This window comes from Bos indicus, chromosome 13, assembly GCF_029378745.1.
Source record: "Bos indicus isolate NIAB-ARS_2022 breed Sahiwal x Tharparkar chromosome 13, NIAB-ARS_B.indTharparkar_mat_pri_1.0, whole genome shotgun sequence".
Taxonomy (NCBI): Eukaryota; Metazoa; Chordata; class Mammalia; order Artiodactyla; family Bovidae; genus Bos; species Bos indicus.
Genome location: NC_091772.1, coordinates 43159011 through 43177479, shown reverse-complemented (window position 1 = coordinate 43177479; position 18469 = coordinate 43159011). Strand labels below are relative to the sequence as shown.

Sequence of the window (18469 nt, the reverse complement as noted above, 5' to 3'; positions counted from 1 at the left end):
ACCTTGAGAGCCTCCAGTGACCAGATGCTCTCCCCGCCTCCAGAGGGGCTGAGGCTGGCGAGAGGACCCCTCAGAGGCCGGAAACACCCTTGGGTCTATTCTCCAAGGACATCCGGCCTGGGAGGCATAGAGAGCACTTGCCCCGGAGCCAGGAGACCCTCCTATGAGGCACATTTTTGTCCCTCGCTCACCAGTTGCACAGTCCTGGATAACCACTTAGTTTTGATGGGTTACCAGGTCTGGAAAATGAGGGCATTACACTAGAGGATGGCTCTCAGAATTTTATTGGCAGGGGCGCCACATTTCAAATGAAGCCTTATTGGTCTGAGAGAGAGCAGTTCATCTTCATTGAGCTCTTATGTTCCAGCTGCTCTGTGACCCTTCCAAGTGTGACTGCATGGTGCTCTGGGCCTCACTGTGATCAGCTGACAGGTGAGGCCCAGGGGTCAGGAGAGTCTGACTTGTCCAACATGAGTGAAGTGGCTAAAAGCAGGCTTTCCTGGTTGGCGGGGGGAAAGGAAGGAAGCAGAGTAGCGCCCATCGGCTTCTTCCTGCTCCCTCGGCATCTCTGGAAGGACTTCTGCAGAGTCCAGGCGTCTCCAAGAGCAAGTTCAAATCCAGGGGATGAATGACCTTAAAGGGAGTTAAACTACTTTGCTCTTCTGATGCCCTGTCCAGATACCATGCTCACGCCCCAAGCCTCCTGCCTCAACCACACCTCACTTGCTCACCAGCGGGCACATGTGTCCACCCATAGATGCTTGAACCTGCACACACACGTGTTTTCCTGTGTTAAACGCAAAGGTTTTCATCACCCATAAACTTTGGGCTTCCCAGGTGGTTCATGGGTAAAGAATCCACCTGCCAAAGTAGGAGACACAGGAGATGTGGGTTTAATACCTGGGGTCGCAAAGATCCCCTGGAGGAGGAAATGGCAACCCACTCCAGTATTCCTGCCTGGAGAATCCCCTGGACAGAGGAGCCTGGGGGGCTACAGTAGGTCGAAAAGAGTCGGACATGACTGAGTGACTGAGCACGTACCCCATAAACTTCAAAGGCTGGGAACTTGGAACCAACACCTTTCTGGCCTCTTAGTGAGTCCCAGACCCTTGGGGGAAAGCAGCTTGTTCTCTTGAACATAATTACCACACCCCAGTGGTGACGAGGGCTCAAAGGAACAGATGGGCCTCCTTAGCCACTCATCAAGTGCATCTCGGTATCAAAAGATTCATAGCGTGGCGTTCTAGCCCCTCAGCCACATTGGTCTCTGTAATACTTTGTTCATTTTTTCTCAAACCATCAAATGCAAGTTTGAAAGGCGGGACAGTCACATACATGAGCCCCGCCCATCCCCAGCCTGCTCTCCACTGGCCTCCACCCCAAGGCCAGCCCAGAACCCCTTCGCCTGCCCACAGCACAGCGGAGGCAGTAAGTGACTGCGGGGTAAGCTACTTGGGAAAAGTTACCACAGGAATCACAGAAACCATCATTTCCCCAGGAAAGCAGGAAGTTCAAGAAGAGACTCTGTCCTGTTTGGCTACTTTTTTTGTGAGCTGTAGCACTGATGTGTTTTGATTTGGGTGACAGTTTAATCCTGAGTTAATCAAAGTGACTCTTAGCAACTAAACACAGGTGCCGATATGTTAGGGCCTAGACAGCATATCAAAAAGCAGAGACATCACTTTGCCAACCAAGGGCCATATAGTCAAGCTATGATTTTTCCAGTAATTATGTACAGATGTGAAAGATGGACCATAAAGAAGGCTGACCACTGAAGAATTGAAGCTTTTGAATTGTGGTGTTGGAGAAGACTCTTGAGAGTCCCTTAGACTGCAAGGAGATCCAACCAGTTAATCCTAAAGGAAAGCAACTCTGGAAAAACTGATGCTGAAGCTGAAACTCCAATACTTTGGCCACCTGATGCCAAGAGCCAACTCATTGGAAAAGACCCTGATGCTGGGAAAGATTCAGGGCAGAAGAGGGTGACAGATGATGAGATGGTTGGATGGCATCAGCAATTCAATGGACATGAGTTTGAGCAAACTCCAGGAAACAGTGAAGGACAGGGAAGCCTGGCATGCTACAGTCTATGGGGTCGAAGAGTCAGACACGACCAAGTGACTGAACAATATGTCACATTGGGTGGGAAGTAGGGTGAGGCCCCCAGAGACACTGGGTGCAGATAAGCTGATGAGGAGCTGGAAGGATTAGAGGCAGGGGTGGCCCAGGGGGGCACCCTGGAGGTGGACTCATAGACCAGCCACCTGAAGAAAGCAGCAGGACCTGCCTGGAGGACACGGCAGCCCAGGAAGACACAGGGAACCCTCAGAGCAACCTGAGCACTGGGCTTCCTCCACACTCGGTGGACTTCATTCCGCAGGTGAGGCCTCAGATCATAAACACGAATCACCTGGGTGGCCTATGACCCCGAGCAGGAGGCGGGAAGCAGCGCCCATGTCCTGGAGGGTGACGCACCTGACTGCTTATCAGGTTTTAATTAAACATTGCACAGCTCTGATCCAGATCGATGGTCTCCTCCCTGAACTGAAGGCACAGCCCAGGACAGGCCTGGAGGAGTCCTGATGACTCACACAAGACCAAGACCAAGCAAACATCCTTCCCAAGCTGGTCAGGCTCCGGGCTGCAACTGTCTTCAGGGGGAGGTGAGAAAGGACAATCCAGACCCCCACACGTTCCCACAGAAGGCCCCCCACTAGCTGCAAAGACCCTCTCCTGGCAACAAGGGCAACTAAGAAAGTGTTGCTTTTCCCGAGGTCTCAGGAAGTTGAGCAAAAATGCACTTATGTTACTGGCCCCTCCCAGCCTTGGAAAGCAAGAAGCCCCAGAAAGCACTGGTCCAGACCACGTGCTTGGTAGAGGCTACTTGCTGCCCCCAGGTGGGCTTGAACTCACCTCTCGGTATCCCACCACCACATCCCGTGTTTGTCTGTGTCAGTGTTGTTACTCTTAGACTGTGTGTGAACTGCAAAGTTCCCACAACAATAGTGCATGTGTGTGCTCCCTGCAAACCCAGGCGTGTCCGCTCATTTCTGGGAGACTGAGTGATGGAAAGTCACAGGTAGGAAATTGATCCGCGCAGACCAAACACCCCAGAGACAGCCCGAGACAGGGACAGCCCTGCACTGACCCTTGGACGCATGCACTGGAACCGAGGAGACTCTGAGGGGCTGTTGGCCCTAAAGCCACAAGGGGAGAAGGTGGAGGCCCTACCCTGGGGTCCTGGGACCACACTTCCCTTCCCAGGACTCTCGCCCACCTCTGTCCTGAGCCTCCCTGCACCTCCTGCCTGATCCTGCTGGGTTCACATCCAGACATTTGGCCTGGAGGAGAGAAGTCCACCATCCCCAGATCTGCTGGCCCCCATCACCCCGACTGTGTTCGGGCCTCTCTATGAAGCCAAGCCAGCATTCCACAATAAAGACCGAGTTGGATCAAAGTGCCCCAGGTGATCAGACGGTTTGCAGAAAGCTGGGAGGTGAGTCTGTCCTCCTGAGGCCTGAACAGCAAGAATGCTGTGTGGGCGGGAGTGGACTTTTCTAGCATATAGTGTGGGGATGTGAAGCCTCGGAGAAGCCAGGGCTGGAAGGCCAGAGAGTGAAACCTCAGCAGCTGCTCCCAGGGGTCAACACAGAGGTCACCCGCCCCCACGGAGCCACATGGCAAACCTGTGAACAGTGAAAAGAGATGACAGACCACACCATGGGTGAAGCTGGCACCTGGGAGGGAGCGCCTGGGGGCACCCCATGGGGTCTGACCCAGAGGGAAGGGCTGGAAGGGATGACACAGGTCCAGGCCTCCTGCAGGTGGAAGAAGTCTGCCCGAGTGATGACCCGGCCCTCCACTCATTCAGCAAATGATGTCTCCCAAGCACAGGGCCCGTCCTGTCATGGAGGGCTTCTGTGTGTGTGTGTCAGCCACTTCTGTCGTGTCTGACTCTTTGTGACCCCATGGACTGTAGCCCACCAGGCTCCTCTGTCCCTGGGCTTCTCCAGGCAAGAATACTGGAGTGGGTTGCCATTCCCTTCTCCAGGGGATCTTCCCAACAGGGCTCTCCTGCATTGTAGGCAGATTCTTTACTGTCTGAGCCACCAGTGCTGGTCGGGGGGGGGGAATCAGGAACAGCCCTGAGACTTCCCAATACTTAGATCCCAATACTTAGATCCTCTTCTAACAGAATTGGTGATGATATTGATGAACGTGGGGGCTTCCCCGGCAGCACTAGTGGTAAAGAATCTGCCTGCCAATGCTGGAGACACAAGAGGGCTTTATAATTTTTTTAAACTATGCATAAAGTGATTCAGCATTCAGAAGATCTGCGGAACTCAGTAAACTGCTGCTGCTGCTGCTGCTGCTAAGTCACTTCAGTCGTGTCCGACTCTGTGCGACCCCATAGACAGCAGCCCACCAGGCTCCCCCGTCCCTGGGATTCTCCAGGCAAGAACACCGGAGTGGGTTGCCATTTCCTTCTCCAATACTCAGTAAACTAGTAGTTTCCAATTGGCTGACACATGGAATTACCAAATCATGAGCGGGTGAAAGATCACTCGGAGCACAGGAACAACCAGTGGATTTCAACGGAACAGGATGAAAGTTCGTTGACATGGTTCCCGAGTCCATACCACAGTGAACTTTTAAGAAGCTGCCACCTGTCAATTTTTGATATGGTATCCAACAAGAAGAACCACAGTTCTCTGGAAGGGTCATTAAACATTCTCTCCTTTGCCAGGTGTGCCTATCATGTGATGCTGAATTATCATATACTTCAAATCAAAGTACCTGCCCACAGACTGAGTGCAGAAGCAGACAAGCTTTTATAAAGCCAGGCATTAAGGAGATTTGAAAAATTATTTTTTTTAGGTACTGTGATTCTAATTTTTTGCTTTGGAAATGTAATTATTTTTTTATGTTGTTGTTTACTTGCTAAGTTATGTCTGACTGTTTTCTACCCCATGGACTGTAGCCCACCAGGCTCCTCTGTCCATGGGATTTCCCAGGCAAGGATACTGGAGTGGGTTGCCATATCCTTCTCCAGGGGATCTTTCTGACTCAGGGATCAAGCCTGCATCTCCTGCATTGGCAGGTAGATTTTTTACTGCTGAGCCACCAGGGAAGTCCCTAATTATTTTTTATAAAAGTATGCTATTTTTGTTTTTTCATTTCTTCTTTGCTTGTTTGCAGGGCAGGAATAGAGAGGCAGACATGAAGAAGGGACTTGTGGACACAGGGTGGGAAGGGGAGGGTGTGATGAATTGGGAGAGTAGGCTGGACATACGCACACTGCTGTGCATAAAACAGATAGCTAGTAGGAAGCTTCTGTAAGACAGGGAGCTCAGCTCAGTGCTCCATGGTAACCTAGAGGGGTACAGTGAGGAGTGCTGGGGTGGGAGGGAGGCTCAGGGGGAGGGGACATATGTATTCTTATAGCTAATTCACAGGGTTGTACAGCAGAAACTAAAGCAACCTTGTAAAACAATTATACTCCAGTAAAAAAAAATTTAATAAAATTCTACATGCCTTACAAAAAGTTATGAATACATAAAATACATTTACATATATTAAAATTTTATTAGTTCTCATGTCAAACACAGAAAATATTGATAGACATTTTTAAAGGCTCTTTACAGTCTGCAGTAATCCTTAAATGTATAAATGGGACTGAAGACCACAAATAGATCCTGCAGGGAAGGGAATCACCACCCTAAGAGGCCACAGGGGGAAAAACACACAGCTCAGGAAATTAAAAACATTCCCTCTGTCATAGTTTCCTAACCAGCAGTTTGCAACAATTCAGTCATCACAGCACAGTGTCCTGTGAGTCAGGCGCAACTCTAAAACCCTTCCTGAGCTCCCTTTCAACTTGCTTTATGAAGAGTCCACTCAGGCTCTGACCCAGAAACATGCAGACTCCTGTTGGCCACTTACGCCTTGCAGGTGAGGAGGGCAGGACACAGAATATGGCAGCCCATCCACTGGACAGTGTCAGGCAATGTGACCCAGGCATGCTGGCCTCTGGTCCCCCCGGACACCGTGTCAGCTTCACACCCACGGCCAGCGCTTCTCCTGCCCCTGCCCTCGTGGTCTTTCATGGACACGTCCCCCAACATATGATCTTGTGGGGACACACCGTCCAGCTATAGCACTTAGTTTATCAAGTCTTCTTTTCACAGGTCATCCTCTAAACCCAACCCAAACTCACAGGGAGGAGAGGGCTCAGGGCTGGTGCTTTTACTAAGTGTGGAAGGTGTGAAGACTGGAGGAGAAAGAGTGGGAACTGGGCGAGTCCAGTAGGCAAACCCAGAACTCATCCCTCTCGAGGCTGTCCACTCACCTCTCTGAAGCCGTCCCCGCAGCTCCGGCCAGTAGGGACAAGGGTCTGGCCATTCCCAGAGCTGCTGGCATCAGTGCAACCAGCTGGCCAGCCTGCTGCCTGGTCCTGGACTCCTGTCCCAACAGGACCTGGGCTCTAGGCAACCGCAGGGTGGGGAGCATGCGAGGGGAGGGACAACCCGGCTGCTTTTAAGTGCCGGTGAAAGATGGGCTCGTGCAGCACAGCCACCTCCGTGTGCTCTCGGCCACCTGTCCACGCACCTGGCCACCTGCACATGCACAAGGCCATCTCCACACACACACGGCCACTTCCCTGCATGCCCAGCCACCTCCTAGCAATGGTCATGGCCAAGCAACTGAGCAAGGAGCAAGTAGCTGAGGTCTAGGAGGCCTTCTCCCTGTTCCACTCAGACAGCAACAGCACCATTCCCATGCAGGAGCTTGGCACTGTCTTGTGGCCACTGGGCCCGAACCCTACCAAGGCCGAGCTCCAGAAAGTGGTGGGTGAACTGGACTGCGACGGCAGGGGCCCTGTGGGTTTCCCCGAGCTCCTGGGCCTGATGGCCTGGAAGGTGAAGGCTGGCGACAGCGAGGACCACATCTGGGAGGCCTTCCACGTCTTTGACAAGGACAGCAAAATTCTGGTCAGCACCGCCAAGCGGCGGCATGCAATGACCTGGCTGGGAAAGAAGCTGAACAACCAGGAGGTGGAGGAGATGATCCGGGCAGCACACATGGACGCAGATGGGCAGGTGAACTGCGAGGAGTTCATGCACCTGCTGGTCTCAAGTGAGGCCACTCTCCCAGCCCACCCCTGCCCGGGTGTCCCGTCTCTGTTATCCCCACTCCGGGCACTGCTCCTTCTCTGGTTGGCTGACCAATCCAGATTTCTGCCCTCACTTCCTTTCCTTGCTCCTGCCCACCTTCCCACACTCTCCTTGTTCAGGACGACCCAGACCACTGCCAAGACCAGCAAAGCTCAAATGCTCAGTGCCTCAGGAGCAGACGCTCGAGGGGGGCCCTGGGCAGGAATCAGAGGAAGACAGTCACAGCTGCGTGTCCCTGGGGAGGGCCCTCCACCCAGGACCCCTAACTGGCACCCCCATCAATCCACTCTGATTCAGGAGGAGGGGGTGGCCCAGGCCCTGGGCAAGGGGCGCTGACTGGGGCTGACAACCAGGGTCCAACCTCTCTTCCCCACATGCCCCCTGGTTCCTTTCTGTCTCCGCCAAACCATGGTGATTCATCTCTTGAAGCCAGGAGTCAGTTCTAACGGGTTTATATTCACCTTCTTGGAAGGAAATTTGAATGTAAGGGAGAAAGAGGCTGCAGGGGAATAAAGAAGACGCTTGCGTTCCTGCTCTTTTTCCCTGGTTCAGACAGAAATGATCCTTGTTAGCTCCAAGAGGCAGCAATCTCTCTTTTTGTGCCTTTTGGAAATGTGATGAAATCTTGCACTGGTGGGCAGAGCAAAGAGAGGGGTCTCAGCAAGGTGAATCTTGAATTTTTATTTCAAATAAAATGGATGAGTTGGCAGCAAAGGGTGGTTAGAAATCCACGTAGAGCTCTAAGATCTGAGCGGATTGTGGGGTGGAAGGAACACTGGTCTGTGTCCGTGGTCTCCCTGCATTCACGATGGAGTTGCTGGGAAGTATAGAGTGAAGACTCCAGCACTGGAGAGGCCCCCATGATGCCAGTGCAGTAAGAGATGCACTTCCTGCATTAAACTCTGGCTCCCAGAGGTGGCATCAGATGACCCAGAGGCCAAGGGGCTTATCAGAGATGACATCAGTGTTTCAAGGGGTGGACGCTACCCCGGGGCTCATCAGGAAGGGCTGCCAGCCCTGGGATGGTCACAGAGCAGCTGGGCCATCTCCATGAGTCCTTTCCCAACACCCTCCCCACATGCATGGGTCCTCATATGTAGAGGGGTGTGCATGGGCTCTGGGCCTGGTCAGACTGGCATTTCTGGCCTTCTGGTGGTTGTTGCTGCCCCCACTGACTGGGCCAAGTCACTCGTCCTCCCCATGGGGACAGCTGAACTGGGCACCAGATCCCCCTGTGAGCACACTGCCTGCACAGTAACTCACAGCCGCCCTACAAGCAGCTGCCCTTCATCGCTTCCCCGTCTACAAAGGAGGAAGCCGAGACACTGAGAGCTTAAGAAAGCAGTGGAAGGGGCAGAGCTGGGGGTAGAGGCCTGTCTGTACCCCAACCTCGCTCCTTGCCTCCCCACCCATCACCCCTGGGGCCTCCACGTGACCTGATGAGAACCATGCCTCCTCCAGCACTTGTGAGGATTAGATACCATCTTCTTAACACACCTGGCATGCAGTTGGTGCTTAATAAATGGCAGCTACCGTTGCTATTATCCTTCCAGCCCCAGCACTGCATGTCCCTCCCTTGAAATGGTCCAAGGGAAGAGTCGGAGTCTGGAATGGGAAGTGGTCCAGGCAGGGCAACCACAGAGACCCCTTCATGCAGGAAGGGGAGCCGGGACTCTGACCATGGGATCTCGAGGGCTCAGCCTCCTCCCGCCTCAACAGCCAGGGGTGGCTGAGCGCCTCCAGGCACAGACTTGGGAACAAGCCTGTAAAAGAGGACGGCACATCCAGATGCCATGGATGCAGCGCCCGCAGTGCCATGGGCAGAGTCCAGTGCCCATCGCCTCAGAGGCTCATTTGGGCACCAAGGCCCCCCCTGCCAAAAGAAGCAGTGACGTCCCCCCCAGGGGCCTTATGCCTTCCATGGCATGTGCCCTCAGTGCTGCAGGAGGGAGAGAAGAGGGGTGAGTGAGGGCATGGGTCCCAAGTCTCCCTGCTCAGTGTCCACGGGTCTGTAGGCACCAGTGTGGAGCTGGCTGGGGAGCTGGCATTCAGTGCCCCCCATCCCATGGGGTGCCCTGAAGTACAGGGGTTGTGTGCCTGCCCACACCTCAGCTAGAAGGGCTGGGGTATCTTTCTGTGCCTACATTTAACAGGTTTTAGAGCCCTTCGTGGAGACCCGTGGGGCAGGGCAGGGATGCGGCTGGTGTTGGAAAGACCTCCTGGTCTTCCCGTGGGTGTGCCAGTGATGCCCAGAGGCTGGGCGGCAGGTTAGGGGTCCAGACGGGCTGCAACCACTGCCCCCTCCCCAGAGACAACAGAGCCCTTCTGTTTTCAGCTCACCTCTCATGACCTTGAGCCTCGGGGAACCAGCACACGGGGGTTGGTGATGCATGGGCCTCCCTTCTGCCAGCAGGTGCGAATCCGGCATCAAGGTCGAGGGGGATTGTGCCTCCCTTGGTTTTGCTTTCTTGACACAATGTTTAAAAATGTCTTCCATGGTCCTGTCTCATTCCAGGAGGGTCATCAGCCAGCTTGGCAACCTGCTGGCCACTCTCCCCACCTGCCGGGGTTGGAACAGGGATGCCGGCCAGAGGGGCACACAGAGGGCAATGCTGTCTGAGGCTGGGGGTCTCCTGCCCTGGCTGGTACATCCACACTGCAGTGGCCACAAGTCCCTCACGATGGCTCACAGGTGGGAACCCCTCAAGGCGCCCACCTGCATGCCAGGCACCAACCACTCCCATTCTGGTTCTCGCCTAGGACTCAGGCTCCTGGACTGCACCTGTGTCTGTCTTTAGCCTCCCCGCCCCCATCTTCTTTTCCCTCCTCCCTCCCCACAGCTCCAGGACCTGTCCTGTCCCCAGATACCCAGCTATTCATTTCACTAGTAAAATGCAGTCACCGCATTTGTCAGGCATGGGACCCTGGCCTCTTTGAGTAGGATGGGGTGGTGGGGGGGTCCAGAGCATCAGAAAGGAGGCCCCAAGCCCTCCTGGATGGGAGGGAGGTCCCGGAGACGTGAGCAAGGAGCCCAGGCCTGCGGACCAGCCCGTGCTTCCAGAAGAGACGTGGAGCAGCCCCTCCACACCATCGTTTCCTTTTCCTTTGGATCACTGAATAGCTGCACTTAAACCACCTCCCTTCATCCCCAAAAAGGTGCTTTCTGCTGCAGCTCAGAACATTCCATCCATCCTTGGAGAAGGAATTTATAAATATTACCTCGGCTTCCACGGGCTTTCAGCAGGCTGGTCATAAATCAGCGCTGGGCTCCTGGACCTCCCAGGCTATATAAAGCTTCTCCTCTGCCTCCTGTTTCCAATTTTAAATCAAACGCAGCCCAGCCCCGCCGGCTCCTGTGGATCCTTGCAGATTCCAGGGGCCCTTCAAAGGCGCCCCAAACTGGCTGGCTAAAAATGACTCCATTGTTCCACTAGAGAAATTTAAAATTAAAACTCACGTGTGGGGTGGAGACTGCCCACAATGAATATGAATGGGGAATATGAGGTGTGTTTCTCCACCAGAAAATACAGCAAAAAAAAAAAAAACCTATCTCTGAGAAAGGTCTGGGCCCAACTCACCTGCTAACCTCCCCACCATCTTCTTTGTTTCTATAGCGATTGGGGTCTCAGACAGGTGCCTGGACCCACCCAGAGAGGGGAAGCAAGTTGTCAGAGGCCTCCCCTGGCCTTCCGACCAGGTGCCAGGAGCTGGGGGGCTGGGGCACCTCCTTCTAAGTACAGGGGACAGAAATGTCAGGGGCTGGTCCTGGGAGATGCACTTGAATTAATCCGGAAAGGCCGGGAGGGTGTCCATGCCCAAAGGAGACAGCGCCCATGGGGACAATCAATCAATCAGTGAAGGAGTTTCATATCGTTCCCTCAACACCTTCTCAAGGCTTCCAATCTTTCTAGCAGCCTCGGAGTTTCCAGGGAGGGGAAGGAGCCAGGCACTCGGTTCAGAAGGAAGGAGGCATCCAGAAGCTACATGTTAGACTTGAAGAATCCTAGGTCTGCACACCACCTAGGGACTCATCTGGGCTAGTTTTCCATCCAGAATGAAAGGCCCAGACCTGACAGCGTCTGGAGAGAGGGCTGGTTTGCATCTCCTTGAACGTGTCCATGAGAGAGTTCCAGACCAGTTGGCCAACAATTGGATAATTCTTTTCCTCAGAAAGCGTTTCCTTACATGGGTCTGAAATGTGAGTTTCTTCCTTCTGCCTACATCCTGGGCGAAGAGAGCACAGCAGCCCACTCCATTATTGTTGCCTGAAGAAACCCATGGATAGAGCAGCCCGGTGTGCTGCAGTCCATGGGGCCCCAAAGAGTCAGACATGACCGAATCGATTTAGCACACGCACACACACACCCTGCATTGACTCCAGAGCCCCGCCTTCTCTCTGTGTCAGTTCTCTGCATAGCTGTGGAGCCCATCACTTCTGCCCTTCACCCTCTCCTCTCCAAAGCGCCTCTCACTCCCTGCAGGATCTGTGTGATGCGAGTTCAGGCCGCCACACCCCTGCTTTTCAAAGTCCTTCTTGGTGATGCCTCACTGGACCCCAGGGATGACCAGGGGTGACCAATGCCAATGAAAGTGGGGCCACATCCCCGGTGCTGAATAGTGGTGGTGGTTTAGTCACTCAGTTGTATCTGACTCTTTGTGACCCCATGGACTGTAGCCCCCGAGGCTCTTCTGTCCGTGATGATTTTCCAGGCAAGAATATTGGAGTGGGTTGCCATGCCTCCCTACAGGGGATCTTCCCGACCCAGGGGTCGAACCCCGGGTCTCCTACCTTGCAGGCAGATTCTTTACTGACTAAGCCACCAGGGAAGCCCCCCTGTGCTGAAAATGGCATCTCTAAAAATGAAGCTCGGGGGCCAAACCAGACTTGTGTGCAAATAATATGCTTCTCATTCAACTAGCGTTGTTGAGTGTGTGCATGCCTGTGCCTGTGTGTGCGTGTGTGTACGTGCTTGGCTTCAGGGGACACAGAGATAATTAAGACTCAGGACCTCACGATGGATGGAGGAAAGATAAGCAAGCAAGTGGTTACAAGACAGCGCCTGGGAGGTGGCGGGAGGGAAGTGGGCGAGTGGAGGAGGAGATGCCTTGCCTTCCAGCAAGTGGGGGGCAGGGTGCAGAGGTGAAGGCAGACAGGCAGTGGGATGAGGCGGGTGGGCAGGACTGGCTTGGCCATTCCTAGGTGTTGGGAACAGCATGGGAAAAGGCACAGAGGCACAAAGGAGCGACCACCTCCTGTCCATCCTTCTTATCAGATGCTCAGTTCTCCAGGAAGCCTGTCTCTCCAATCCCTGACTTCCAGGCTGGATCTGGGAGCTTCTTTCCCCAGAAAGCACCACTGGAACTCACATTGCTGAATGGGGGAGATGACTACCCTAAAGGTTTCGGTCCCTGGGGACTGGAGAGGACCCAGACATGAATGACCCCACTTCCTTGCTCCCTCAGTGGGGATCACTGGACAGGCCAGGGGACTGCCCTCAGGCCCCATCCTCAGTTCCCCCTTCCACAGTGGGTTGGAAGCCTCAGAACTTCTCCTTGGGCCATCTCAGCTAGGGCAATAGACCTGGTTGGAAAAGAAGTGCTAATACCCCAGAAAGTGTGATCAGCGTGGGGTCTCCTTTCACTATCAGCACCACCAAGAGAAAGAAAATACCCCAGAAGGATTGGATTAATGTCTTTCAATTCAGAAAGGGGTGGGAGAGGCAATTAGGGGGCTTCCTTGGTGGCTGAGGGGTAAAGACTCTGCCTGCCAGTGCAAGAGACATGGGCTCGATCTCTGACCCTGGAGGATCCCACATGTCGCAGAGCAACCAAGCCCATGGGCCACAACTACTGAGCCTGTGCTCTGGAGCCCGGGAGCTGCAACTTGAGAGTAGCCCCTGCTCTCTGCAGCTAGAGAAAAGCCTTCTTAGCAATGAAGGCCCAGCGCAGCCAAAAATAAAAAATAAGATTATTTTTTAAAAAAGGAAAGAAAGAGGGGAGGTTAGGTATAAGCTGGTAAAGAGATGGTCTTCTAGGACCTCCTTGGTATTCCAGTGGTTAAGATTCCACATTTCCACTGTAGGTAGGGAGCCTGAGTTCAATCCCTGGTCGGGGAACTAAAACCCCACAAACCTCACAGTGTGGCCAAAAAACAAAGATGATCTTCCTTTCCAGGAAGAACTGAGCCACAAGAAATGGTTTTAAACATCCTCAGGGAACATTTTGATCTGGGTGAATCAGAGTTTCACAATAGCACAGATTCTGAGAGGCCTACAGAGGACCCCAAATGAGAAAACCCACCAGTTCAGAAGCACCACCTACATGGGAAGGGGGGCTATCCCTGTACCCCAAAAAGCCCCTATAGCAGGCTCTGCAACAGGGGGTGGACAGCAGACGCCTGAAGCTATTCATGAGAGCATTTCTAAGACATCCCAAGAGAGACCAGCTACATTTCCAAGAACCAGGCTCTCCAAATAAAAATCTGGGTCCAAAGTCCTCTACTTAATTTTAAAAGTGGATTTTTGGTCCTTGGATCTGGAGTCTTTGCGGCCTTACCCAAGCCTCAGATTCTGCACAGTCACAGCTTCAAAAAATAATACCATGTTCCCAGCGGGAACGCTCCGGGGCTGGAGGAGGACTCTCTGTAATCCAAAACCTGTGAGGAAACTTCAGTTCTGGTGCCAAGGCGAGGTCTCTACTGAAAGGGAACAAAAACAGGCAAGGAGGTTTTGCAACAAGCAAGTCCTGTGTTTAAAAAATTGCGGGGAATCAGAAGACTCAAAAGAATCAGCTAAAATCAAGGTTTCTTTAATCTAGAACCTAGGGACTTCAAGGCGAATGAAACTGGGTGTTGGAATCTAGTCCCGTCAATGTTCTCATGTCTAATCTCCATCAACTTGCTGGAAGTGGGGTGGTAGGAGGTGGACAGGACAGGACCCTCATCCAGAACCACGTAGTCCTGCAGATAAAGCTCCACTCACAGTGCCTGGAGAAGGAACTTTTTGTTCAGTTGCCAAGTCGTGTCCAACTCTTCGAGACCCCACGGACTGCAGCACACCAGACTTCCCTGTCCTTCACCGTCTCCCAGAGCTTGCTCAAACTCGTGTCCATTGAGTCGGTGATGCCATCCAACCATCTCATCCTACGTCATCCCCTTCTCCTCCTGCCTTCAATCTTTCCCAGCATCAGGGTCTTTTCGAATGAGTCAGCTCTTCACATCAGGTGGCCGAAGTATTGGAGCTTCAGCATCAGTTCCTCCCAATGAATATTCAGGGTTGATTTCCTTCAGGATTGACTAGTTTCATCTCCTTGCTGTCCAAGGGACTTTCAAGAGTCTGGAGAAGGAACTATCAGATACTGATTTCAGTGTGTGTTTCATTCATTCATTTATAAATCTTACAACTATTTGTTGACTGCCTGCTCCATGCCCGGCACTATGTTGTTTACTAGAGTTAAGAAACACCTGCCTTCATGTAGCTACCCATTAGCGAAAGCACCCACAGGCGGGCTGCAGAACTAACCCATCTCCAGGACCAGAGACCCTGTGTCCCCCAGGGGATGTGGCTGCACCACAACCACACAAGCTACGTCACCATGTATGTCCCTGACAGACAAGAACCTCAGTGTTGATTAGGCCTTGCTGTTGCTGCTGCTGCTAAGTCGCTTCAGTCGTGTCTGACTCTGTGCGACCTCATAGACGGCAGCCCACCAGGCTCCCCTGTCCCTGGGATTCTCCAGGCAAGAACACTGGAGTGGGTTGCCATTTCCTTCTCCAATGCATGAAAGTGAAAAGTGAAAGTGAAGTTGCTCAGTCGTGTCCGACTCTTAGCGACCCCATGGACTGCAGCCCACCAGGCTCCTCCGTCCATGGGATTTTCCAGGCAAGAGTACTGGAGTGGAGTGCCATTGCCTTCTCCGGATTAGGCCTTGAGAGGAACCAAATCCTTACTGTGTTGCATCTGATGGTTGGAAGAATTTTTTGCAGCCCAGTCTCAGGCTTCGTAAATGTGGAACTTAGCTTCTGTTCACTGCTCCGTCCTCCCAGAGCCCTGGCATCACTGGCGGCCTTCGTGTGGCTGTAGGACCACAGGCCTTTGGTGGGAGGTGTGTCCTCGAGGCCGTGTCTGTACCAGAACGTGTGTGGATGGTGTAACTGTACATGGAGTGACCGCAACCTGCCTAAGTCAGGGAGGAGAGTGAGCATGGCTGTGACTGGGCCCGCTGACAAATTGTCCACACACACACATGGCCACGTGAACACCTCCCAGGGCCCCTCCCGGGCTGTGGAGGGGGTGCCACCCTGAGGGCCCAGAAGCAGAAGCTTGATTCTCCTTCTCCCCAGGGTCAGTGCAGGTCCTGGGGAAGCTACATATGTAAGGATAAGTCATCTATGCAGTCGAGGTTCTCAGCCCCTCAGGTCACCTCAGGTCTGTGCCCAAGAGTCACAAACACTTCAGTCAGGCTCTTCATAAATGCCAAGAAAAGGCGTGGTGACGCCAACTCTGTGCCTATTTTTAGCTCTGACCTCCTCTCCCCCCTCCCCCACCACCATGTGTGGACTTCTCTCTGCCAGACCTTTCATGTCATTCTCTGCTTCTGGTCCTCACTGTGTTGAACTCTCTTTGTAAATCTTCCCATCGTCCATCACTTTCCTTCCATTCTTCCCTTTTTTAGACCTGTACCGTGCTGTCTTCTCTCCTGGTCTCTTTCTCTCTCCTCCTTTCACCTATTGTCACAGGCCTCTCTCTACATGGAGATCTCTACCCTTCCACCCCTTCTCACTTTAACTCTGTATTTCACCTCAGGTGCTACCATCTCTGGTCTTCATATCCCACTCTGGACTCCCCACTCCACCCCCAGCTTTCCCTGGAGCTTCCACTACTTTGTAAATACAACCAAACTCCACCATCCTGGCCTGTCTTCTCCTCTCTGTCCGCTAGTTAAGAACTTGTTCTCAGGACTCAGCCTTCCTGCAGCCTGTCCTTCCTTCCTGAGGCCTGAAAGCCCTCAGCAGCCCTTCCCTTCAGGCTGCAGGAACAGAGCCAGGCCAGCAACCGCAGGAGCCGTCGGCAGTGATGCAGAGAAACTAGATCACACATGCATTGCAAGCAGGGTGTAGAGCGAGCAGCCACTCTGGAGAACAGGTTGGCAGTTTCTAAAGGAAAAAACTAAAAACCTAAACCTGCAACTACCACACAACCCCGTAATTGCACACCTGGGCATTATCCCAGGAAAATAAAAACATATATTTAAGATTTCAGTACACATATGTTTATAATCTGGAGAAGGACATGGCAACCCACTCCAGTATTCTTGTCTGGAAAATCCTGTGGACAGAGGAGCCTGGCGGGCTACAGTCCATGGGGTCGCAAGAGTTAGACGTGACTGAGAAACTAAACAGCATGTTTATAGTAGCTTCATTACGCCCTAAAACTGTAACCAGCCCGATGTCCTTCACTGGGTGAATGCATCGCTCCTCACACATGGACTATTACTCAGTACTGTAAAGGAATGAATGATTGGTACATGCCACAACCTAGATGAATCTGCAGAGAAATTTGTTTTGAGAGAAAAAAAATTGAATCCCCAAAGGTTGAATAATATACGCTTCCATGTATAATTTGAAATGACAGATAAATAGATGCAGAGAACAGATTAGGGGTTGCTAGGAGTTAAGATGGGAATGGGCACAGAAAGTGGGTTTAGCCCCAAGAGGGTATACCAAGGGATCCTGGTAGTGATGAAGCCATTCCATGCCTCATGTGTTAATCTCAGGATCCTGGTTGTGGTATTGTATTGTCTATAGTTTTGCAAAATATTACCATAGGGAAAACTAGAAAAGGGTACACAGGACCTCTCTGGATTATTTATTAAAATTCAGTGCAAACCTACAATTAAAACATTTAATTTTTTAAATTAGAAAAAAATGGGAATCACACTTGACATATGTTTTATATTTTATTTTTAATAATCTATAATGAGTATTTTATCTAAAAGAGTCTTACCTATTTATTGACTGCTTATATTTCATCTATGGATAGATTGGGGCTTCCCTGGTGGCTCAGACAGTAAAGAATCCGCCTGTAATGAAGGAGACCTGGGTTTGATCCCTGGGTTGGGAAGATCCCCTGGAGAAGGGCATGGCAACCCATTCTAATATTCTTGCCTGGAGAATTCCATGGACAGAGGAGCCTGGTGGGCTATAGTCCATGGGGTTGTAAAGAGTAGGACATGACTGAGCAACTGACATTTTCACTGTTTCATGGATAGATTATAATCTTTTAATTATTTGTTTTTCCTAGGGATTATTTTTAAATATTTTGCCATTATTATTTTAAAATGCTGAGAACAGCATCCGGGTGTCCATTTTTAAAAAACAGCTCTCAGATCAGATCAGATCAGTTGCTCAGTCATGTCCGACTCTTTGCGACCCCATGAATCGCAGCACGCCAGGCCTCCCTGTCCATCACCAACTCCCAGAGTTCACTCAGACTCACATCCATCAAGTCAGTGATGCCATCCAGCCATCTCATCCTCTGTCGTCCCCTTCTCCTCCTGCCCCCAATCCCTCCCAGCATCAGAGTCTTTTCCAATGAGTCAACTCTTCACATGAGGTGGCCAAAGTGCTGGAGTTTCAGCTTTAGCATCATTCCTTCCAAAGAAATCCCAGGGCTGATCTCCTTCAGAATGGACTGGTTGGATCTCCTTGCAGTCCAAGGGACCCTCAAGAGTCTTCTCCAACACCACAGTTCAAAAGCATCAATTCTTCGGCGTTCAGCCTTCTTCACAGTCCAACTCTCACATCCATACATGACCACAGGAAAAACCATAGCCTTGACTAGATGAACCTTTGTTGGCAAAGTAATGTCTCTGCTTTTCAATATGCTATCTAGGTTGGTCATAACTTTCCTTCCAAGGAGTAAGGGTCTTTTAATTTCATGGCTGCAGTCACCATCTGTAGTGATTTTGGAGCCCAGAAAAATAAAGTCTGACACTGTTTCCACTGTTTCCCCATCTATTTCCCATGAAGTGATGGGACCGGATGCCATGATCTTCGTTTTCTGAATGTTGAGCTTTAAGCCAACTTTTTCACTCTCCACTTTCACTTTCATCAAGAGGCTTTTGAGTTCCTCTTCACTTTCTGCCATAAGGGTGGTGTCATCTGCATATCTGAGGTTATTGATATTTGTCCCGGCTATCTTGATTCCAGTTTGTGTTTCTTCCAGGCCAGCGTTTCTCATGATGTACTCTGCATATAAGTTAAATAAACAGGGTGACAATATACAGCCTTGACG

General features: G+C 51.9%; 1 protein-coding gene across 1 annotated transcript; it reads left to right on the top strand.

Annotated features, from left to right (window-relative positions):
* Positions 1-6692: 6692 nt before the first annotated feature.
* LOC109567628 (calmodulin-like protein 3) lies at positions 6693-7511 on the top strand. Its single transcript, XM_070800658.1, is given in 1 exon segment — positions 6693-7511. A coding segment is annotated over 1 exon segment (819 nt).
* The last annotated feature ends 10958 nt before the right edge of the window (positions 7512-18469 follow it).